The following is a 25,128-nucleotide window of genomic DNA, read 5'->3' on the forward strand; positions in this document are numbered from 1 at the left end:
AAAATCCTAGTTTTGAGCAGGGAAGCCCCAGGTGGGTAAAAGCTCTAAATTCTCCTCCCTCTGAATAGACATTGCATTTAAAATATAAATAGGGGTTTCCATTATAAGTACTTTACTCTGAGTATAATATTCTAAACTTGCCAATGCACAAGTAAATTCCATATAAATAAATGGATTTCCTTCCAAGGAAGTGTTTTTTATTGCAGTGTGAAACAGGTTGACACTGTATATGCTTTGTAGCAAATAGGTAAGGTAAAGGCAAAGGACCCCTGGACAGTTAAGTCCAATCAAAGGTGATTATGGGGTATGGCGCACATCTCGCTTTTCAGGCTGAGGGAGCCAGCTTTTGTCCACAGACAGCTTTCTGAGTCATGTGGCCAGCATGACTAAACCTCTACTGGCACACGGAGGACTGTGACAAGTGCCAGAGCACACAGAAACAGTGTTTACCTTCGTACTGTAGCCATACCTATTGATCTACTTGCATTTCTATGCTTTTGAACTGCTAGGTTGGCAGAAGCTGGGACAGAGCAATGGGAGCTCACCACTGTTGTGTGTATTTGAACCGCTGACCTTTCAATCAGCAAGCCCAAGAGACTCAGTGGTTTAGACCACAGTGAAATATCAAGTTAATTGAAACATTATGTCCCTTTTATTACTACAAACTACTGCTCTGGTTCACCAGAAGCGGCTTAGTCATGCTGGCCACATGACCCGGAAGCTGTACGCCGGCTCCCTTGGCCAATAAAGCGAGATGAGCGCCGCAACCCCAGAGTCGGCCACGACTGGACCTAATGGTCAGGGGTTCCTTTACCTTTACCTGAATTAATATATGCACACAAATATATATATTTTTAAATAGTGTTGCTTAAGGCAATTTATTTTCTAATATTAAAATTACAACATTTCCAAAAAGGCAAAAAGATTCAAACTTAATACATGCAATATGAAGACATTTTACATTATTGTGATTATTGATGTGTTTTATTATTGATGTATTTGCCACCCTGACCTCCTTGGGGAGGAAGGGAAGGATATAAATTAAATAAATAAATAAATAAACAATAAACAATAGAGAGTGATTACCTTTAGAATGAAAAGAAATAAGACAGTCACATAAAGGCCAGTTTTCCACAGGTTCATTCAAAATCACATCTTCTTCAAATATTACTACTGTGATATATTTAAACATGGAAAGGCGTTCAAGGATCTCATTCATTGGTTTTGATTTTGATTTCTTTGCCATAGAACATATTCCAACCATGATCTGTCTTTCTGGTGGCTAGTAATAATAATTTTTAAAAGGTCAGTAACATAAATTTGGGTTTCAAAGCTTTTCACCATATGCTAACTGAACAATGACCATGCAATATTCTTACTAAGTATTAAACAACAGGCTCATTTCACAAACATTTATTATGCTTAAGGGGCAGGGAATGTAACCTGATATCAGAGTTTCATTCTCTAAGCAATATGCAGTAAATAAATTCTTCATATTTATGAAGGAAACAATATGCCTCAATACTCTTTGTGAAGAATACAGTCTTAATTGACAAGCAGGGTTGCAGAAACAATGATAAAACATAAAACATAGTAAGCCCATGCTGAAAGTTTTCTTAAAAGTGAAATTGTTCACAAAGGCATTAGCTATGTCCCATCTACAACCTTCCAACAAACTTAACCAACCATGTAAATCTAAGAGTACCACTTTCAAGTAAAAATATTCCTCTGACTGGAATAAATTTACAAAGCGACAGCTTCAGAAACCCCATTAATTTCAATGTCACTTGTGAAGGATGCCCATGAAGTTGTGGTAAGAAGCTGTATGACAGCAGTGTGTTGGAATGTGTCTACAATAGTACGTGACTATGATGATACTTGAAGCAACAAAATGTTTCACAGCTAGAAAAAGAAATAAATACATTCTGTATTTATTATTTAAACAGGTGAGAGACTTAACTTTCAATCCAATAAATGAAATTTTAGTCAATAAGAGTGAAACTAGAATGAAACTAGGATATTAGTACTATATGATTTTTACTTTAACTGTTCTTCTTCAAAAAGATCATTCAACAACTGTAAGTAAAAGCTATTTTTAATAAATAAAATAGCTTGTTCCATAAATCTTTCCAAATCTTAGAATCTAAGATGTTAGTTTAACCATAACTGTTTCTTAATATTGCAATTATGAAACTTTGGGGCTCTTCTAAATAGTTTGAACCTGTTTCTTAATATTGCAATTATGAAACTTTGGTACTCTTCTAAAAGCTATCACTTGTGATTTCTACATATTGTATAAACTGCTGAAACTGGTCTTGATCAATTTGGTTTTAATTTAGCAAATGCCAATGTGTTTCTTTACAACTATACCTAACTAAGCATTTAAACACTTTGCTGAAATGGGGCCATAGTGCTTATTGCTTTTTATGCTCATTTCCTATCTTCTCTGTTAACAACGCTTTAGTATCTTATCAACTCAAACAATTACTTGCCCCCAAACAATGAAACAAAGTACATACAGAATCATACTCATCGTCTTCATCTTCATGATCATAAAAGGCTTCAAATTCTGCAGACCTGGATGGATTCAAAAACTCATCTGGATCTTCACCACCCACAAAAAATCTAGGAATTTCGCCTTCGGTTGCAGTAACAGACATGATTACAAATCCTAAAAAAGATCTACGTAGAAACGGCAGTCACTCTGAGAACTGAGACACTGTACATAATTCCCAGTGGCTAGGGTAATAAAAATCCTTGCCGTCTGGCACTGCTTACGCAGTTGCTTGTTACTCTGATAAAGTCAGCTGCCAAGTGCAGTTTAATTGATATCATCTGTCCATTGTTTCGAGTTGTTACATTCGTGAAGAAGAACCATGCAGGTTACCGCTTCCCTGAGATACTTTGGCAAATTTCAACCCTGGTAAAAGAGAGAAAAGTAAAAAGATTGAAAATATTCCTTACTGTAATGAATTACTGAGAGATATTTAAGATAACCTACCCAAAACTACTTAACTTACTGCAAAATTTAAAGCTATTATTCACAATAGCCAAGCAATACAAAGCACCAAAAATAAAATTTATATTGAAAGATAAACATGTAAACAATGTGGAAGTGTCATTTAACAGGCTGAATCATATCCACTTATTGCTCCTGAGAACCATGGAAGTAGAAAAACAAGAGTCATCTGGGAATGGTAGACAAAGAGAAAAAGCAATGCAGAAACATAATGTCATATTTTACCACGTTCAGTAACAAAGTGGTAACAGCATTTGTGAGTAAACCTAAATTGCAAAATTGAGTCATTTGTGTGCCAGGCTTTCCCTGTCCTCCAACAAATACAAACATTATGCAACAGCAAAACTCGGGGCTAAAAGTTTAACAAATAAAAAGTCACAACATTTGTATATCTAGAAGCGCCATGGCTGACTAGCTAGAAGTAGTCTCTGAGATAAGGCACAGTTCTGCTCTCACTGCTCCCCATGTTGCTATAGCTATATCCACCAACTGAATCCCTTACATGATACAACAACCTTAATCCACTGGGGATCTAGCAAATGGAATATGGATTGTAGCTTCATAATTCCTCTGAAGGAAAATGCACTGTGGCTAGGAGCCGGAAGATATGCTCCAAAATGTTACCAAGTTGCTAAACAAATTCTCAGGACTTAGGGAACCTACAACCTCCAAGGCAATAAAAAATGATTGAAAGTGGGGTGCAGGGAGAAAAGCAAAGCAAATAAAACTAAACTGCAGTCAATTTCCAGCTCAAGCAGGGAGGAGACTAACAGCCCTATGGTTTACCATGCATGACTCAGGCCAATGCAGCTGGGAGAAGGCAATAAAGTGTAACGTGAATTTAATGAGAAGGGATTTAATATCCTTCAAAAGGTAAAAGGATTTTATAATCCAAGAAAGTTGAAAATCCCAGGCATAAATGAACTCATCACTACAGAACAACTGGCTCTGACAGCTCTTCTGTGGCGTTATTTATAGCCTGGCAAGGGTGAAGTTTTTTCTAGGGGTCAATGTCCATGCATTTCCTCACATGCATGTTTTTTAAACCAGAACTTCATAGGTTTCATTGCTTGTTCTTAACATGACAGAAAGCAGTGGTATAGTTTCTGATGTCAACCAAATCTTGTACCAATTTCAGTAGGGCATAAAGTAGTATTTTGGCAGGCTATCGTAGTCCAACCCAAAATTTTTGGAAACATTTGAAGAGCAGCTATTTCAACACACACACATGATCGTGTTACAATTATTATGAATATTTACTGAAAAGTAGGTTACACTGATTTAAGTTGTGCGCACAGGATCACATAAGGGATTTGCTGCCCACACTTCATACTGTCCTTTAGTTTCCTCACCTTTTCCTAAGGACATATGACAGATTTCGAACTGTATCTTGTATTTACAGTCCATGGAACTGCCCTTGTTGAACCATGAAAAGATGTTTTTCTTCCAGCCAAAGCTATCTCCCACCTCTTTCACAAAACATCATGAACTGCTCGTCAACATTCCACAACTGACTTTTCCTCCTCTGCACTTAAGAATGTTCATAAAATACTCTGGGGTATTCAGAAACTAAGCCAACGGAATGATAGGGGAAGGAACTCATGCCAAACTCACTCAAACTAAGGGGGAAACGGAGGAATTGAAGAACGCAAGAAGAGAAGAGGGTGGGTCACAGGATGCTCCCAATCTTCCAATTATGGCTTGTAGGATCAGAAACATGATATCTGAACTAAGTTATTTCTGTAAGATGTTATGTTTATTTCCAATTTCTAAATATTCCATGGCATGGAAAAATATCTATAGTTTGGGGCAACAAATACATAGCAGATCCACAGCTTGGTCTGAAAATTGATGGCAAAGGAAACAAAAACATGTGGTTAGAAATGCTTTCAGTGTTATTTATCAGAATCTATTATTTTGGTATTTGAAATCCAGCTACTTGTACAGTTCAAAAGTTATGTACTATATTTATTTGCTTCTAGTAGTACAACAGTACAATTTTCCCCCCTACCGCCTTTTAAGTCCATCATTGGACAACTGGTGTCAAGGAATTTTACTGAAGTGTAGATACATAGTTTAGCAGCATAAAGGATGAGGTCAATAAAGCTCCAAGGACAATATTTATTAGGTCACTGATAATGCCTAACCAACAGAGGGAAACACTACAAGAAAGGATTTATGTAGGAGTAATTAAAAGAAGTATAATAAAACAGACAATAAAATCTGATATTGATATGGATTGAAGGAAGGAATAATTAAATATCTAGGGTCCAAATACTGTCAATTAATGCAAGTGCCCAAGGTAGTAACTCCTCCTCCTCCTCTTCCTCCTCTTCTTCTTCTCACCTTTTAACATGTTCTAGTAGTGTTAGGCATTATCAGTGACTAGGGATGTAAATTAAGGAACTGGAGTTGGGGGGAGAAAATCTGTATTTTTCTGACCAACTCACTGAAATTGGCACTCTTACAATATTTTTAAAGTAAACATCCTATTTAATAATAAATGTATTATAGATCAATCAATGATAATAAATAAATAAATAAATAAATAATTTATACCCCACCCATCTGGCTGGGTTTCCCCAGCCACTCTGGGTGGCTTCCAACAAAATATTAAAATACAATAGTCCGTCAAACATTAAAAGCTTCCCTAAACAGGGCTGCCTCCAGATGTCTTCTAAAAGTCTGGTAGTTGTTTTTCTCTTTGATATCTGGTGGGAGAGCGTTCCGCAGGGCGGATGCCACTACCAAGAAGGCCCTTTGCCTGGTTCCCTGTAACTTGGCTTCTCACAGCGAGGGAACTGCCAGAAGGCCCTTGGCACTGGACCTCAGTGTCCGGGCAGAACAATGGGGTGGAGATGCTCCTTCAGGTATACCGTTTAGGGCTTTAAAGGTCAGCACCAACACTTTGAATTGTGCTCAGAAACGTACTTTAGCCCACTTCATAGCCCTCAAACCAGAAAACAAAAGATTCTCAGAATAAAAATCACATTCAAGCCTGAGATCAGGTATAAAAATAATTGTGTTCCTATGACATCAGAATTATTCATATGGCATTTCTTCCTCTCTTCCTTCCCCCTGCCTCAGCATCAACTTTCAGCCTCTACCTATTAGGCAACAGAGTAAACTGATGACCTCTGAGGCATCGGGCCATGATGGAGGCATACTTTTCCTTTCTTGTAGTTGGCAGCAACAGCTCCCACTAAGGACCTCTGAGACAAGGGAAATGGAGTGAGTAGCTAAAACGCACTCAGTCCACCATGGTAAAGACAACTCTTCCTTTTAAATCAAAGTGATGAGATATACAAGTAAAACTTCACTTGCACTGCACAGCTTTGACCTTCCACTCGCAACTCCTTGTAACCCCTCCCCACAAAGGTTTCTCCGGAGGTTTGGGGAACATTCTGGAACATTAAATGATCTGGCACAGTTAGTTGTAGTAAGGTAAAATTGGCTGAAATCAGATGGGAAGATGTATTCATGGAGAACTGCCTTCTGTTCACACAAATCATTCTCTGGGTGCCAACCACAATTAAAACCAACCTCATAAGAATCTAGGTTTGAAGTATCAGAACTTCCTTTCAGTGGAAAAGACCTGCTGTGCATCTATGGATAGACTGGACACCACTTCCCTACAATGGCTTTCCATGCAGTGCTGAATCTCTGTTCTTTCCCTGACTACCTTCACCTCCTCCAAACTTTAATTGTACTTCTGCTACAATCAACTTCACAGCCCTCTTTTCACTGTAAAGTACTAAATAAAACAACAAGAAAGTCACAACAACAACACTGGACGACGCTTCACTGTTTTCACACACTACTTTAACCCCCTCTCCCCAACAAAAATAGTATTATCAACCCCGCGTTGCAGATCTGGTGTAACACAAGGTTCTCTTAGCCTCTGCAACAATGATGTGACTTATCTGAACTGGTATTAATTATTTTTAAAATGTTTACAAATCTGAAAAATCACATTTTTGTATGAGATAAGACCAGAGTTAAAGCTTGTCTTTGCTACTATCTATTGTTTTGACTTTACGCCCCAAATCCCCAATCTCAGCTATACTAAAATCTTGAATTTTAGTTTGAATTTTAGTTTTCTATGAGGCTGCAACACTTCACAAGAGAAGACCAGCATAAAAGACTTTAAAATGGACCAAGGAATTATGTTTCTTGATTTTAGACAATGGGTGTTTCATTCTAGCCTTCCCCCCCCCCTTATTAGTTAGAAATGCTTTCCTAAAAGTCAGTAATGACTATGACTTCATCGTCTAAAAACACTGAGTGGCAGAAGGCTTGTTTCTCACAAAACCAATGAGAATAGTGGCTGCTTGTTTTGGTCCCACAAATGCTAGAAATTTACTTTTTAAAAAATGAAAGCTGGGAATCAGGGGATTGTAGCTCTTCCTCTCCATAGATGCCCATGTAAGGGACCTTTATTGTTCTGATAGTGTTGATACTGCCACAGATGAGAAGCACTGCTAGTAAGAAGCACCACTACTTAGCAAACATTTCAAAACAAGATTTGTTTAAATAATCCCACCAAAAACAAATGATGCAGAAAATTTTACAACTTCAGAAATTTATATTATACAATTGCCCAGAACATGTTATTTTCTTACCGAGAGTTAAAGTGGAAAGCTGAACTATGTAGAAACCAAAAGCTACAAAACAGCATATTTGCTAAAGAGTTCCCTCTTCAGTTAGTTCTAGCACTGGACAGTGCTCATCATCAGTTCACCTCCTAAGATAAAAGAAAGATTCAGACATGAATAGGTTTCTGTTGTGATCAAGGACAAGACAGCACATATCTGCAAAAGTAGATTATGGGGAAATACAATATTGTAAGATACAGTAGCAATTTTTTTTTAAAGCAGCTTAATCCTACACACAATTACAATTACTCAGGACTAAGTCTCAGATAGTACCCTTAGTAATATTGTTCTGAGTAAACGTACATGTGATTGGCTTGTAAGAAAGAAACATTAATTGGAGTTTGAAACTGAAGCCGGAGACTGAATATGAATCAAACCTGGAAAACATATTAATTTCAAGGTCTATATAAACACTTCCAAAGAGGGATTTATTATTTATAGTGACGTACTACATGCACAGAACTAAAGGTCATGTCTTACAAAGCATTGTATGTTTATTGCTTTTCAATGCATTCTATCATAAACAGGATAAAAATAAGGTATCTGCAAGGCATCCAAGGGGTCTTAGGATATTGTGGCCTCTCTCTCTGCTGGTAGAGAATGAGGTCCATCCTGGATACCTCTTCATTGCAGCCACGGGAACACCTGATACCATCTCTTACACAATAGGGGGTGAAGCAAGCAAGCCCTGTAGTTGTCCATTTCCACAACAATGGAAATATACACTAGTCCTGCAGCCACCGCTCTGGATTTTTCCATTCTTCTGCCACAAATTTCACTGCTCTGCTCCAACCCAACTGAAGCATGTTTTCTGATAAATTCCACTAAATTGAATGAGATTTACTGTCAAGTGCATATGATTCAGCTATACATGTGGTTAATGCTGGAAAATAATTTCCCAGAAATGGTTCCTTACAAATATCTGTCGCCTCACTCTCAGATCACATATCAAAATGCCAGAACTAAGAATGTATCTAAATAATAAATACTTGCACCTGAACAGCCAAACACAAAAGCTGTTAATATTATTTATTTTGTGTGTGTGGTAGGCTTGCCATTTGTCAACTCCAGTTTTTTAAAAAAATAATATGCCCTTGCTCCATGAGAATGGCATTTCCCTTCTTTCTGTTTGTTGACATGATAGTTAATTCAACTAATTTTTTTGTTCTGTTTTAAAATTTAAAAACCCTTCACATCTTCAGATAAACAAACAAACAAACAATTTATTATTTAGGAGTATTTATACCCAACCTTCTAACCAAAGTTCTTGAGGTGGCTTACAGTATATTGAAAACATAATAAAATAGACATTGCTACAATAGTCACCACAGGAAGGCAAAGGTACATTTAAGTCCCTCTTCTTGTTCTCCAACATTCCAAAATAATAATAATATGTATTTCCGCAGCTGAATCTACTGGCCTAGAACTGCCTGTTTAAGCCTCTAGATGTTAGGTTCAGCCAGGCCAAGACTTCCACACTGGGTGGTTGCTGTTTATTACTCGCCTAGTCCCGGACATGGTAACAAAAGCAGGTGGTGCTGGGGAGCAAAATTGTTACATGCCTCCCACCCTTCAATTATTTTCTCCTTTAGCTTTGATGAGATCCTAAACATATTTTGAATTGATTAGGTCTGATGAAATTACCATGTTTTATTTATTCTACTCTCTCTCAAACCTAATGAACCTCTTTAATTGGATTAGCAGCATATATTGTATACCACCCTTCGTCCGAAGGTCATAGGGCTGTTCACAACATAAAAATACAAAATGAGAATGCAAAAATACATAACAAAACAAAAACAGAAGACAAAGTATGTAATAAAACAAAAATAAACCAATAGCACCCCTTCTACAAACGTATTTGACAGGCCACAGAATGCTAATCAGCCAAAGAACTGCTTAGAGAGAAACATTTTTGCCTGGAGCATAAAGATATGTAATAAAGGTGCCAGGTGAACCTTCCAGGGGTGAGCATTCCACAAACAGGGGGCCATCGCAGAAAAGGCCTGTTCTTGTGTTGCCACCCTCCAGACTTCTCATGGAGGAAATACATGAAGAAGGGATTCAGAAGAAGTTTGCAAGGTCTGGGTAGGTTCAGATGGAGAGAGGTGGTCCTTGAGGTATTGCGGTCCTGAGCAGTTTAAGGCTTTATAGGTCAAAACCAGCACTTTGAATTGGTCCTGGAAACCTAAATTGGCAGCCAGTTCAGTCGGGCCAGGATCAGTGTAATATGCTTTAACGGTCTTGCTGTGGTGAGCAACCTAGCCACTGAAATTCTGCACCAGCTGAAGTTTCTGAACTGTCTTCAGATGCAGCCCTATGTATAACACGTTGCAGTGATCTATATATGTATTATCTATATGGCTTTATTTGTAAAACAAACTTGTATCATTCTAGTTTCACATTACCTTGACACCACAACAAAACTGCAACCGTAGATACATTTGTTCTTTTTGCAGAATTAGGCAATTTAATATAAAAAGAACATAAACCTTTAGTTACTTCAAGAGCAAATGTAAATGAATGTTATTATAATAAAGAAGAAGCAGAGTAATCCTGCTGGCTTTGTTAATAGCTCAAAAGGCATTGCTAGTAAGTATCGAAACTATTTTCATGGTTTGCACACTTTACAAAAAACTTAAGTCTGAAAGGCAACCTGCTCAAGGTCATTTGGTTCTGTTTAAAATAGATGTGCTGATGGAAACTACAGCAAGGAAGCTTGAAGGAGGGGCACATGCAATAGTTATCTGAACTCTAGATATGCAGCAGAAATCTTCATGTTTTTTAATATGTTAAACCCATTGTTTTTAAAGATGTTATTTGTACCTGTTGTTATGTAACTACTTCGTTGCTACATGTTTCAATTTTTAAAATAGCTATTTAAGCTTGTTTCACAAGGAGAGACACAGTTTTCTTGGAACATAAACACACATTGCATACAACTAAATTATACCCAGAAGGGACATGGAAATTATGGAGCTAAATATGTCACATCCATGAGTTTCAGTGAGTTTGCTCTGAGTAAGGCTAACACTGGACAGACTTTAGAAGAAGACAGATGGCAACAGGGACTTAATCTATTTGAAACTCGGAAGCATGAGAAGTAACTCTGTAACACTATTCCCAAAGAAAGTTCTACATAATCCAAGTAGAAACAAGGTTTCACATCTATTGCATTCTTTTTGTCACTGTCATACTTTCATGTTTATACTTTGCTTCTAGACTAGTCATCATATGGTTTAATATTTCTGCTATCTATGGTTACAATCCTAAATATATTTATGGTACAACCCTAATCATCTCCATTCAGAAGCAAGTTCTATTGAATTCCTTGTGGCTTTCTCCCAGGTAAATGGGTTTAAGTTTTGCACCTTTAACTTGCCAGTAAATCCTGAAAAAGACGGGGCTTACTTTTAAGACAACATAGTAGGGATGAAACTGCAATACCTCCCTTTTATAGCTTGATCCAATGCAGAATTAGGTGTGCTTAAACTCACATCTATTTAAAACAGCTTAGGGTCACCTAACTCTGTAACTTATCAGGCTGTTAATTTGATCACCATTTGTTGTGCAAACGGCCTTCCTTCATCATCTCTTAACAACCAGCCTAAATATACCTGAGTCAACAGCTCTCTCAGACTTATTACCCTTCAATGCCATTAATGAGTTCTAGAAAAATTTATTTACTTTAATGCATCAGGCTCAAGTATACCAGGTACCCTCTCCATGTCACTTGATGTCTCTAAAATGTCCTTGCCATAACAGTTAGAAAGTAGCTTATAGTTGACTGCAGAAAGATCCATATCAGCAGTGTTGCTTCCCTACCCCCCACCCTCTTCAGTTGGTAGAGCATGAGACTCTTAATCTCGGAGTTGCGAGTTTGAGCCCCACATTGGGCAAAAGATTCCTGCATTTGAGGGGGTTTGACTAGGTGATCCTCAGGGTCCCTTCCAACTCTACACTTTTATAATTCTATGTATCATTTTTTTCTGGGTACACAGCAAAGGCACTTTTTCTAGATGAAAAGGGCTGGTAAAATAAAATAATAATTTCATTATTGTTACCTCATGCCACTCCGGGTGGCTTCCAGCACTGACACCTTTCCCACCCACCCCTAGAAGAATAGCACTGTGTATCAGACACCAATGAATGTGCAGCAAGTTAAGAATCGAGTGGATAACATCGAGCCAATGGTCTGTATGTGCAACAGACAGACTCCCAAGGCAGCTTGCCCCCGCTATTGTGGCAGCATTAATTTACGTTGGGGAGACACACCCCACCACCTCACCGTCCCCCCAACCCTAGGGTTGCCACCTGTCCTGTTTAATACAGAATTGCCCTGCATTTCAATGTCAAATGCTATGTCCTGTATTGACACAGTCTTGTCATGTACTCCAGGTCTCCTCTCTCTCTCTGCCAAGTTAGGGGTCCTCTCCAAATGCATGTGTTTGAAAGGGTGTGTGAAAGGTCATGCATTTAAACTCTGGGTACCCAAGCGCAGGCAGGTGTACAACTTTGTGTGTGTGAGTGCCCCTGTGACAAATTCCAGATGGGCCATCCTGTTAGGCTGCAATAGATTGTAAGGGATTGCTTTGGAGTCACTTCAGCACCGGATTAAAAAGAAGAAGAAAAGTCGCCCAACTGTCCTGCCCTGTACATATTTTGCCAGGAAAAATGGAACGCGGAGGTCAGCTGCACTGCGCCTCCACGTGCCGACGCCCCCGCTGCTGCAGAGGCGAGAGAAAGAAGCGCCCGCCAAGGAGTGGAGGAGGAGGAGCAGGCGGGAAATGCGGAGCCTGACGACCTTGACTCCCAGAGCCTCGTCGGCGCTGCCTGTAGCATAGCAGCCCAAGGGGGGGGGGGGGGCTGAGGGAAAAAGTTCCATCGCCCGCTGGGACCAGTTAAGAAGCAGGAGCCACATGGACTTGTGCGATGCGCGGCATAAAAAACCTCCCCAGGCTTCTATGTTAATGAGAACAACGTTCATTATTTGTACCCCGCCCCCCATCTGATTGGGTTGCTCCAGCCACTCTGGGCGGCTGCGCATATATATGCCAGTCTTCTCTTTAACTCAGCCCGTGTTTTAAAAAAATTAACATGGTCCACATATGAATTAAAGAGAAGACATAGATAGATAGATAGATAGATAGATAGATAGATAGATAGATAGATAGACAGACCACGTTATTTTTTTTATTTTAAACACGGGCTGAATTAAAGAGAAGACAGGCGGCGTCTGTGAAGCCGCGCGAAAATAGGTTCGTCGAGGTGGCCTGAGGCGGAGTTTCTTCTACTTGAGCAATTAAAGCGTAAGAACCGGAGGCGAGAACAAAACGTCTTCTCTTTCTCCCGGCTCCTTTATTTATTATTATTTACTTGAGGGAGCCCTGCCTACAGAACCGGGACGTGGGGTGGGGGGTGTACGGGGGACGCCCAGAGCTCCCTTTCCCTTCTCCTCGCGCCCCTGCAACTCAGGGAAGGCGAAGGCGGCGTGAGGAGAAAAACGGCAGTTGGGCTGGAGGGAGGGGGCGGGGAAGGTAACTAACGCGCGCGCGCGCGCAACACACACACACGAGAGAGAGAAACTGGCCCCCGCGTGCCGTCCACCCTCAGCAACGCGCTCTTTCCATTCTGGGCCCGCCCCCTTTTTCCATTGGTGCCCTTCGGGGCAGCCTTGGAGACAGACTAGTAGTTCTGGGGCTGTGCGATGTGACGCGGTTCGGCGGGGGGGGGGGGTTGTTTGGAATATCCCTCCCGCCGCCATCCCGATGTCCTCACCTGAGCCAGACGCCGCTGCTTCTTCTTCTGCTGCCTCCGCCTCCTCCGCCGCTGTTGTTGCTTTACTTCCTTCCCATTGAGAAAGGAGCAGGGGGCGCTGCAGCCGCGGCCACGCCCCCTCCGCCACCCTTGACCCCCTCAAGCCTCTTCCCCGCCTACGCTGCTTTGCCTCACAGTACACCTATTGTAGGCTCCGTAGAGAGATAAAGGTCTAGACGGGGAATTTTATTGCCTGGAGAAAGAACTTCCGGGTTTCCTTGGATGCTATTTTCCTTTCCCACCCGCGCTCCGGGGCAAACGTGATACATCCAGGGCTTTCAGCGCAGCTATGATTGGGTAGCAGAGCATCGTCTCTCTCTCCCCGCCCACCCCTTCCCAGCAGAAGCAAGAGAGGGAGTTCCCCTCCCCTTTAAACCACGCACCTTAATGCTCGTGAACAAAAGCAACGTGTTGCAAATGGCAAATGCAACTTACATTTTTATCCCCGTGTTGCATGCTGAAGAGGATGTGGTTAGGAGAGAGCTGCTGACGACAGTCCAGCAGAGTCGCCAGGTCTTTGCACTGCGCTGTCAATTGAGAAAGGAGCTTTCCTTTGAGAAAGGTCACTATAATTACTCCCTACATCGCAGTTAAAAGGCGAGCGTGACTCGCCCGCTAATCCTATAGCATAGACATTTACTTGGAAGTTAGTCGCAGGGTTTCCAACGGGGCTTGCTCCCTTGTAAGGGTGCTCCGTTGTCCATATGACTAACGAGTTTGCAAGAACCTGCAACGTTCTCTAGTGTTGGTCTAGCATTGATGGGAGAGGGGTGCTTGAGAGAGGGCACTTCGTAACAACTCTGAAATGCAGCTAAGTGTTAATGTGTCCTTCGAAGTATATATTGTTGCCAACATTTTGCATACCAGGGCTCCTAAGCAGCTCGTTGAAAGGCTGCAGTTGACTTGTTCCCTTCCCCCCCGTCACTGTCCGTTGTGGAGCTATTCTGAATTTCTAGAATAATAATAATAATAAAATAATAATAATAATAATAATATCAACAACAACTCCATACAAAACACACCTCAGGTTGCAGGATTCTTATTTCTAGTTAAAGTTCCCACATCGCCGCCAGAACCCGCCCAGCGCTCAGCTCGACGCAGACGGCTCGCTTCTGCGTCTTCATACCAACGCGCTGCTTCTCCACCTCTTTCTCATGAACATAGACATTCCTAGTAGAACAATAAAGTTAGGCGGATGTAGTACTCTTCTTTTCCTATCTCTATGATGCCCGCACGCTTTTCTCCCTTCCTCTGTCGTCACTTCCGTGAGCGCCACATAGGTCTCCAAGTGATCCGGTGCCTCCTTTTGCGCCGCGAAAGGGAAGAATAATTTGAGAGAAGCTCTAGCCCTTCCGTTGGGCGGGAACAATTTCACTGGGGGGGGGGGAAGGGGGGGCGAAGCGGCGGCGGCGGTGACGGGGAGGCGTTGGTTCCCAACGAACAGTCGCTTGGTATTACCGGTGAGGCCGTGGGACGTGCTGTGCGCATGCGCTGAGAAGGGAACCCTGGCGAAGGAATAGCAGGAAGAGGCCAGAATGCTTCTTCCTTGACAGTTTCTTTTATCGGCGGACCGGATTTCCTGGTTGCTGCTGGTGGTTGTATTTTTCCCCTTAATGCCCTGACATTCTGTAATTCGGGTAGTGAAAGGGATAGCTGCTCATCTGGGAAGGATAGCAGCCTGGATTGTTTCTTCTTCTTCTTCTTCTTCTTCTTCTTCTTCTTCTTCTTCTTCTTTTCTTTTAATAATAATTCGGTTGCATCGTGTTGCAGCCTGCCCAGAGCAAACTAGGATAGGAGTTGGAAAATATATGGAAAAATATATTTTGCTTTCACCATTTGAGTTTTTAGGATTTCCCTGCTGTAGCAGGGTGGAAAAATGGACTGTCTAATATAGTTTTTTCCATAGTGCTGATGGACAAACTAAGTTATTTTAACGGGAATTGGGGGCAAAGGTTGGAATTGGAAATATTTTTGATGTTGGAAATATTTTCTTCCCATTGCTGTGCCCCTTTCCCCACATAATCATACTTTAGGATTTTTTGTCTGCCTTATTTATCAGAAAAAGAAAAAAACCCATCTCCCTTTCCGTTTACCTCTTGGGACTTTCCCTTACCATCCTCTAAAATTACACCTGCAATCCAGGCAATGAATTTTGTGCTTTCAGATGATAGCCCTATGGGCCAACCATTTAGTGTGTTTTCTTAAAAACAAAAACAAAAATCCAACACTATATTGCCGTATTTTGATGTGTTCTATCAGTATTGCAAAGCCTCTGGCAGCCAAATTTAGGTGAATTGAAATATGGGGGGGGGGGTGTATAAATCACAGCACACTTGAGCTGAAATTACATGCACACTTGAGAACATGACAAACCTTGCTGAATCAGACCAAAGGTGCACCTCATCCAGTATTCTGCTTCCCACAGCAGCCAACAACATGCTTATAGGAAGCCTTCAAGCAGGACATAAGCACAATAATATTTTTCTGCTTTTATTCACCACTGACCAGTATTCAGTCTCATGCTGCCTCTGAGCCTACAAATAGTACATAGCCATCACAGCTTGTAGCTATTAATAGACAATTCATGGAGAATGAGCCTAATCCCCTTTTAAAGCAGTGTAAATTGGAGGTCATCACCACATCTTGTGGTAGAGAATAGTTTTATCAATGTGTTGCGTGAATAAGTACTTTTTATTGAATCTTCTGTCATTCACCTTCATTGATTAATCCCAGGTTCTAATATTATGGGAGAGGGAGAAAAACATCTGTATATCCACACCATGCATAATTTTTCAGCTTTCCCCCAAACTAAAAAGCTCTAGATGCAACCTTTCTTCATAGGGAAGTTCTTCCAGCCCCTTGATAATTTCTGCTGCCTTTCTTTCTTTCTTTCTTTCTTTCTTTCTTTCTTTCTTTCTTCACCTTTTCCAGCACCACAGTATCCTTTTCTGCACACTTTACATTAGTGTAAAGGCATTACAAAACTGGCAGGTTTTTTTAACCCCTTTCCTAGTAATTCCTAACATGGAATTCCCTATTTTTTTTACAGCTTGTTTGTGACAATTCTGTCAGCCACATATCACTTTCTCTCTGCCTTGAAGATTGCAGCTTTGTATTTTTGTGCATTTGTGGGAGGTGCTCTGGCAAGCAGCTGTTGCTCAGTCTGCTCCTGGAAACCCTGGTTTGGGTGTCAGATTTCAGATAAACTAGAAAAACCCCCAATAGGTTTAATATTTCAATAACTTGCTCTTCCTTCATTCCTCTCTTTCTTAGCTCTCTGAATGTCGCAGCTTCTACCACTTCCCCCTATTACCAGGCAGCTGCTCTTGGTTCACTCTTTGTCTAACCATGGTTCTCTAACTCTTCCTCCCATCTTTGCAAATTTCCTCTTATTTTACTTCAATAAAGCATCCTTTTCCTGAAAAAAATCCATCTTCATCCCTATTTCCCTGTCCCAACTACTTTACAAAGGCACTCCATTACTTAGACCAAGGATGGGGGACCTGTGGCCTTCAAGATCTTGATAAACTTCAGCTCCCATTGTCTCCAACCATTGAGCGTGCTTGGACATCTCTACCAGACTGATAGCAGCCTGATCCTAGCAGTATAGAGCCACACCTCAGAGAGAAGTTAATCTTTTCACACTAGTAATTTGTATTTCAGAATACCTTCTATCCAGAACATGGTGAAGTAGGTTTCTGATGTATGTAGCAGTGCGTGTCCAAAGCAAAGGTGATAGTATCTTCCTTCCACTATTAAAAGACAGGATACTAAGTTACAGATATCCACCATCCTGTCTGATTTGTCCCTGAGTTTTAGATACACCAGTTTGCAGCCTTAAGCTGCAATTCCACTCATACAATAAGCCTTTGAATTCAGCTGATTGAACTTTGGAATATATACGCACAGGGTAGTTTGAAAGTCTGCCATTTGGGAGGTTAGGTTGAAGGCTGCAGTTACAGTATGTAAAGTGCTGTTGATTGATTGCTTTGATTATATTTGCTTTCCCATATAAAGCAGCTGTTGCTGAATTTAGTGTGTTCTTTTACTGTCCAATTGAAATAGGCTCAATTTTTGCTTATATAAGTTCTCTCCCATTATTTATTAATAGCGCTGCAGCTGTTCCCCCATTGCTGTCTTTAAAAAAAACTGTTATACTAAGAGCTAAAACATAAATTAGCAAACTGGATTATAAAATGAGATTTAATATGTTACATGTAAAATGTGATACGTATAGTATGGATATTTCAAATAGTGTGTGAAGTGCTATTACTGTAGAAATAGTACGTGTGAAACAGAAAATAAGGAAAAGCAGAATTAAAATTAACCAATTATCACCTTTCAAATAAATCCCAAAGAAGTTTCAGAAATGGGGCAGGTACAGGAAATTGAGTCTATTTAAAATCTGCTTCTTAGCCACTGATATTGATTCTAGGCCACATAACATAGTTGTAGTTTGCATTATATGTATTTACTTCATTTTAGTCATGAACCCCCTCCCTAAGTTATTAATTGCCAAAGGTTCTTTACAATTATTGGAGTAAGATCTATTCTATTAATATCTATCCTGTTAATTTGTATACAGGAAGTTGAAGGGTTTGCAAGTAGAGAAACCTTAATTAGTGGGAAACGCAACCAAGAACAATAAAATTAACTATTCCCTCAACCGCCAATCCCCCCTCACTTTCTAGTTGCCTTGGGGCTTTTTAAAAAACCCAAAGATGACCAGGCAAGTGACTTTTTGTATTTGTTTCACTTTAAACAGCAATGGTCCGTAATGGCAAAAATGGTGGACTCCATCTGAAACAGATCTCTTACTACAGACAAACAGGTGGATATCATCCCACAACATTAGCAAGTGAAAGAAGCGGAATAAGAAGAGCAGCTAAAAAGTTTGTTTTCAGAGGTAAAGATAATGATCTTGGGAGTTCAGTGTTCTTTGTGCGGTGGCTTTATATCCGTGAAGGCTGAGACCAAACAATATTGGGCTGGGTTGTTGCTTATCAAATGTAAAATGGGATTTGCATCATCATACAAAGAAAGAACATAATGAACATGATTTTCTTCTAAGAAATCTAAGTACTGTACACAAGATTATATAAATCTGGAATATTACATATTTATGTATGTTTATGCCATTCTTCATGTATCATTTGAAATTTTGGGTGGCCCGTCTTGTGTTACAAAGAATAAAATCTGGAGGGCCGCAGCCATGTCTTCTGAGGAACGGAGGGTGTTCCATTTTGGCAGTATCTTGGAAATCTCCAGGGAAACTTGCTTGGTGCCTGCTTTGCTGACACTTCAGCAACAACCTTTTTATTTCCTTAACCATTTGAACTTTTTAAGTTACCAAGGACAGTTTTTATGTCTGCTGTGTTCCTTTTCAATTTCTGGTGCTGGATTTGATGCAGTTCCATTTGCCATTGCTTCATCTATTTTGTCTTTATTTTATTAATGGGATAGTACTTTATTCTTCTTTTAAGATGACCTGGGAACACAATGGGGTTGAAAGTGGGGGGTATAAATTTAGCTATTTGCTAAATAAATGGTAGCTCTGCCTGTTTTGAAATACAATTCCCTGTCATGCTAAGTTTACATTTGTATTCTTGGCAAACAAAAGCTGATATTTTCTAAAATTTTACCCATGCAAAATCCCTCAAAAATAATCTTGCTGGCCACATTAACCACAAGCATTACATCTCTCTTTCAGAATAGAACTGTCTGTTTTGAGCAGGTGTGCTAAGAAGTAGTTATGAATAAAATTTGAACCAATATACAATAAATGGTATGAAGTTACGCAATTTATTCGAATGCTTTCTTTTAGATAACAATCTGTTCTATGTGGGAAAAGACAAGAGGCAAATGCGCCTGGTGATTCTTTCTGATGAAGAGAAAAGGAAAGTGTTAGAAAAGTGCCATGAAAATCATGCAGGTGCACATCATGGCATATCAAGGACACTGACCCTGGTGGAATCTCAATATTATTGGACTTCAGTAACCAGCGATGTAAAACAGTGGGTATGGGTCACTCTGTGTGTGTGTGTGTGTGTGTGTGTGTGTGTGTGTGTGTGAATGAACTCTTGATCATTCTTTAAAGTCCTCCTTCCATGATATGGCACTCATGGGATGCGGGTGGCACTGTGGTCTAAACCACTGAGCCTCTTGGGCTTGCCGATCAGAAGGTCAGTGGTTTGGATCCCCGTGATGGGCTAAGCTCCCGTTGCTCTGTCCCAGTTCCTGCCAACCTAGCAGTTTGAAAGCATGCCAGTGCAAGTAGATAAATAGGTACCGCTGCGGCGGGAAGGTAAATGGTGTTTCCGTGCGCCCTGGCTTCCATCATGGTGTTCCATTGCACCAGAAGCGGTTTAGTCATGCTGGCCTCATGACCCGGAAAGCCGTCTGTGGGCAAATGTCGGCTCCCTTGTCCTGAAAGCGAGATGAGCGCCGCAACCCCATAATTGCCTTTGACTGGACATAACCGTCCAGGGGTCCTTTACCTTTATGGCACTCATAATAGTTAAACTGATTTTTCTCAGTTTGTTCTACTTAAAACTGGTGGTTCAAGATGCAGAGAAAGACCTGATCCTAAAAGTGCATTAGCAAGAAAAGGTTGGAATGTGTGGTTCTGGGGTATTCTTAATTTATTTTGTGTGGCTTTACTTATTCTAAATCTTCATAAGACAGCAGAATATAAACAGCGATAGAAAGTTCCACCCTTGGACTGTTATCTAATCAACAGATGCTTGTGTTGCATTCTGAGATAATATTGCCAATGCTGTTAAATGTGTATTAATGTAATACCTATTGGCTGCAACACCAAACATTGAAGTAAGTTGATAGCATGTGGCACCCTGTCATTTGTTTCATACACAAATCGCTTCCCATAAAGAATCTTGAAGTGATTTAATAGTAAGCACATATTTAAAACCAAATCCAAGTCTGAAACATTTGCAGACTGGGATAAAAAAATCTCCATTTAGGAAAGCTGCTTGGAAAAGGAAGGCCTTCAGTGGACACAAAAAAGATAATAGGGACTGAGGGAGTGAGTTCTGAAGGGTAAGTGCTGCCACTCTAAAGGCCCAATTCCAACATTATACAGAATGGACTTCCTGATTAGAAAGGCTCCTCAGGAGGCTGCATCCTGTAGAGTACAGTGATAAGAGGCAAGACGTTCTTTGGGTATTCTAATCCCATGCTTTATAGGGATCAGGATGCCAGTCCCAGAATCTTGAATTTAGCTGATTGGTAGCCAGTGCAATTCTTTCAGCAGCAGCGTCATCTGATGATGATGCTTTGTACCAGCGAGCAGTTAAACTGTTGAGTTTTGCACTAGCTGCAGGTTCTGGACCAGCTTCAGGGACAGCCTCACACAGAGCATATTGCAGTGATCATATGTGGAGATTCTCAGTGCATTACGACACTGATCATGCTATACTGGTTCAGTATAGTATAATACTGATTAAACTACCGTAGCTGTTTAATCAGCTGAAACAAGTAAAAGTACTAGTAGCCACTGAAGTCACCTAGGCTTCTAACAACAGATTGATCCAGGAGCACCCCCAGACTACAAAACTGGCAGTGTGAATAGAACAATGCACCAAAATAAATTGCAAGTTGAGTTGCCTGCGTTATTTTTGTATCTGAGTAAATGGGGATCTGTTATGGTATTTGTAGTTATAAGTATCAAAACATGTTTTATGGTAGTTTCAACCCAAGGTATGTAGCATGGTTATTCTGTCTTAAACTTATTGTTAGACAATAGGAGATACTTGAATAGCTTATTACAAAAACATTATTAATGCAAATGGATGGACTATTAACACCCATTTTCATGACGTTTCTCCCAGGTGTACGCTTGCGAACATTGCCAGGTAGCAAAGAATACAGCTGCTGTAGTGTCTAAATTCCATTCTGTTAAGGCAGAAGACCCATGGACTGTAGTTACCCTAGAGCTAATGGGACCTTTTGATGCCACCAGCCGGAACAATGTGTATGTCATCCTCCTAACAGATGTCTTCACTAAGTGGGTTGTGGTTTTGCCCCTGCATGACCTTTCAGCAGCTGAAGTGGCTAAGGCAGTTGTCAGTGCGTCGTTCTGTTATGGACCACCTCAGAAAATAACTATAGATCAGGAAGAAGAGTTTGTTCATCAGGTAAGAGGAGCGAACTTTGCTCTGGAAAGTGTGCTTGATAACTTCCAGTTGAGGGGAGAAATGAATTTAAGAATTCTGTGTTGAGCTTATTATTTGGTACATGTATGTTAAATGTCTAAATTTGAACTAATTGCAATTTTGTATCTCAAAGAGAAATTAAGCTTAAACATTTCAGTACCTTTACAGTGTAACTGTGCCGCTATTTCAAAGCACAGTTTTCAGTTACCAAGTGAAATAAAAACAATGTGGAGGTTTAAAATGATTTGTCTTATTCTTAAAGATCAACAGGGAGCTGTTTGAACACTTTGGGACAAAGGAATTAATAATGCCGTACCCTCAAGCTGCTCATGAAAATGAAGCTGTCAAGACAATCAGATATTTCCTTCTCAAATACTGCACAGAGCACACCAAAGACTGGGATGACCATTTGCAAGCTATTTCATATGCGTTCAACTTGATTGATTCAGTACGTATGGAGAACATTTGTACCTTTTGTGTGAACTGGGGCTGAATGTTCTTTAGTAGCACAGTGTCAAATATAACCACATTTCCTTTTTCTTCCTTCCTTTTTTAAAAAATAGGAAACTAGCAACAACACTCCCTATTTCCAAATGTTTAAACGAAATCCCTATATACCTTCAACATTAAGTGTGATTCAAGAAGGGGAGAGTGACTGCATGTTTGTGAGAATCTTATCTGCTATTAGACAAGCAGAGAAAGCAGTACAGGAAAGGACTATTTCAAGTTGCCAGGTAAATCTGCCCCCTCCCTTTCTCAGGAAAAAAATATTCAATGTTCAGTGAATACAGTAATTCAGAGAAAGAAAATGTGTGAATGATTTTAATTCAGCACATTTAACAAATGTCTTTCATTCACTATTATTTCCAGCTGTTTGTGCTAAAAATAAAGGTTAAAAATACTCCCCTAAATCATGCACAAATGTGTCTGAATAAGGCTCATTCAAATCTTCAAACTGTACAGATTAAGTTAAGGCTTATTCCTCTATGGTCTAGGGAGTGGAGCTGTCTGACATCACACTGAATTCCATTCTTATGAAAGACAATTACAGACAGCAAGACCCAGATATCATTTAGAAAAGTAATATATCTCAGCCATGCCTTTCAGACATTTATAGCCTACAGTTTCACAAAACTAATAAGGTAGGCTAATAGAAAACTTCATTATGAGTTTATATGGATATGTGTATACACTGGAGCACACAGAAAACCATATGCTCATTTTCTGATTTCCACACATCTTGCAGACTCAGTCTGGCTTGCACAGATCAGATGCACTTGAGAAAACACACACATCTGTCTCTGAATTGTACATCCTTAAAACAAAAGTTCTAACTAATAGGTTCATTTTCTACTTAGAATATGAAGAAAATGCCTGTGGAACAGCAGAGTGGGAACATGAGCCAAGTCAGGAAGAAACCAAAGCAAGTTAATCAGTTTCTCCTTAAAGTTGGACATGAAGTTCTCAGACAAAAGAAGAACTGGTGGAAAGATGGCCGCTTCCAGTCCGAATGGGTTGGCCCCTGTATTATAGACTATGTTACTGATAATGGGTGTGCAATATTAAGAGATGCCTCTGGCTCAAGGCTGAAAAGGCCCATCAAAATATCTCACCTTAAGCCATATATAAGAGGATCGCAGGAACAAGGTGAAAGTTATGTCTAGTTACACTCAATTATCTGGTTGTCACATTGCATTAAACCATAGGTAAAGCAAATAAACTGGTGCACACTGATCAAAAGTCCCTTTCTGTGGCAGGAGCAACAAACCACAAGCCTATTCCTGTTATGTGTGAACCCAACTTGTGGTTTTCACTTCCAAATTACAAATAGGAGCCAAGGTTTAGGGGAAGGAAACCTTGAGCCCAGACGTGCAGGTAATGACAAGCCAGCCATCGTGGGTTGCTGCTCCTGGTACAGAGTGGGGAAGGGAGAAGCTGGGACTTTTGACTAGTGTGCGCTAGCATGCATTAAACCATAGTTAACACATAAGGTTAAACCATAGTTGATGTTGAACTATGCCATTGGCTTTTTCTTTTCCCAAATAAGAGCAATAATAAGTGAAGAATCTCAAAAGACCACCACAATTAAAAGCAATTTGATCTTCTTATAGTTCCCATTTCTTCTTTTACATATGGAGATTTATGGGGAAGCTTTCTTGCCCTGTAAAATTTGCCTAAGGCTTTCCAGCCCTGCAAAACTTGTTTTTTGTGTGTGCATTTTCTCCAGCTATACAGAGTTATGTTGGCCTTTTGCCTGTTGAAATACACACACTATAATAATTATGGACATGATGCTGAGGCTTAAGGAAGCCTTGGAAATGCACCACTGCTAATTACAGTAATTGTGAGAACTGTTCTGGGCATATAGTCCGGATAGTGATATGTCTAAGAAGAGAACTGAAAATCCAAGCAGGATAAGGTGGTAGAAGTACATGTTTCTGCTGCAGTTTATCCATGTGTGTAGTGGGTTACAGAAGGATGGCAGCATTTATTATTAAATTTTGGTGAATATGTTTGTGTGCTGTCTTCTGTAATCATTGAAGGAATTGCTGAAATGCAAAATGAGATGTCAAGAGCACTCCATGTCTTCTCTCTCCCCCCTCCCATTAACTTAGACTGTTCTGCTTTACCTAGCCAGTGAAAATATTGAATTGTTGAATCCCCTGAATGTTGTTTAAAGCACCTGTACTGAACCAATTTCCCAAAAATATCTTGTTTACTTGTGCAGAGAATGAACGTCTTCATGACGTCAGTCAGCATTCTGGCTTTTTGTCCTAGTTCAGAAGAGATAATTGAAATATTTAATTTCCATCTCCACGTCTATTTGTGACGGGCTCAGCAATTTCATTTCCTTTAAACCGACACTGAGTCACCAAGCATGATATTTAGAAAGGAGCCAACAGCTGCAAGCTGCACAGTCCAAAGATCCAAATTGCAAGACAAAAAAATGACTGGGCTTTTGTTTTGTGTGTGGTGTTTTATTTTTTGTGGTGGTGCTGGAGGAATTGATACAGAGTAGATTGGTTAACTGCTTCTTGACCACTTTAGCAAGGAAGCTTCTCACTAGAAAATTTATTTAAGGCTTTTACATCAAGATGCCTTAACTGTAAAATCTATATTACCTCCAAATATCCCTATTTAGAAATGTGTAAATATCTTGATGTATTGTGACAGAAAAAGAGGAAGGAGAGAATGCTTAAAATAAATAAATAAATCCTTTGGTCTGGCACAATATGGAGGCAAATTTTAGCCCCTTCCTTTATTAGTTGGGGCACTCTAAGAAGCACCTGCATATCCATTGTTGTAGTCTATCTCAGCTCTTAAAGAGAACGTCTCAAGAACTGTGCCCCATAAAATGGGGTACAGATATGACATGCTGCTACCTCTGTATTGCTGCTCCTGTCCCTGGATTCAGAAGTGTACGATGCAATGGGCTTGCATTCCACCCCACCCCCTGGCCATTTAA

The 25,128-nt window shown here is 40.2% G+C and overlaps 2 protein-coding genes across 28 annotated transcripts in view; one reads left to right on the forward strand and one right to left on the reverse strand.

The window, feature by feature from the left end:
- Positions 1-14,754, reverse strand: part of PPIP5K2 (diphosphoinositol pentakisphosphate kinase 2) — a 52,104-nt gene extending 37,350 nt beyond the window's left edge. For 4 of the 23 annotated variants that reach the window (XM_077936169.1, XM_077936174.1, XM_077936165.1 and 1 more), the window contains exons 1-4: positions 13,453-13,677; positions 7,642-7,763; positions 2,520-2,920; positions 1,087-1,282 (exon numbers count right to left, since the gene is read on the reverse strand). In XM_077936169.1, coding sequence (XP_077792295.1) covers positions 1,087-1,282; positions 2,520-2,660 — 337 coding nt within the window. In that variant the 5' untranslated portion in view covers positions 2,661-2,920; positions 7,642-7,763; positions 13,453-13,677. Of the gene's footprint in view, positions 1-1,086; positions 1,283-2,519; positions 2,921-7,641; positions 7,764-13,452; positions 13,682-13,926; positions 14,019-14,513 lie in introns of those variants that run through there. The other 19 variants (XM_077936167.1, XM_028749477.2, XM_077936180.1 and 16 more) reach the window with 11 other exon arrangements.
- Positions 14,755-14,879: 125 nt separating this feature from the next.
- Positions 14,880-25,128, forward strand: part of GIN1 (gypsy retrotransposon integrase 1) — a 32,817-nt gene continuing 22,568 nt past the window's right edge. For 2 of the 5 annotated variants that reach the window (XM_077936187.1, XM_077936183.1), the window contains exons 1-7: positions 14,880-14,951; positions 18,257-18,397; positions 19,316-19,509; positions 21,339-21,644; positions 21,925-22,110; positions 22,226-22,396; positions 23,021-23,309. In XM_077936187.1, the coding sequence (XP_077792313.1) occupies positions 18,259-18,397; positions 19,316-19,509; positions 21,339-21,644; positions 21,925-22,110; positions 22,226-22,396; positions 23,021-23,309 (1,285 nt within the window). In that variant the 5' untranslated portion in view covers positions 14,880-14,951; positions 18,257-18,258. The other 3 variants (XM_077936184.1, XM_077936186.1, XM_077936188.1) reach the window with 3 other exon arrangements.

The sequence above is a fragment of the Podarcis muralis genome, chromosome 11 (assembly GCF_964188315.1).
Source record: "Podarcis muralis chromosome 11, rPodMur119.hap1.1, whole genome shotgun sequence".
NCBI classification, from domain to species: domain Eukaryota; kingdom Metazoa; phylum Chordata; class Lepidosauria; order Squamata; family Lacertidae; genus Podarcis; species Podarcis muralis.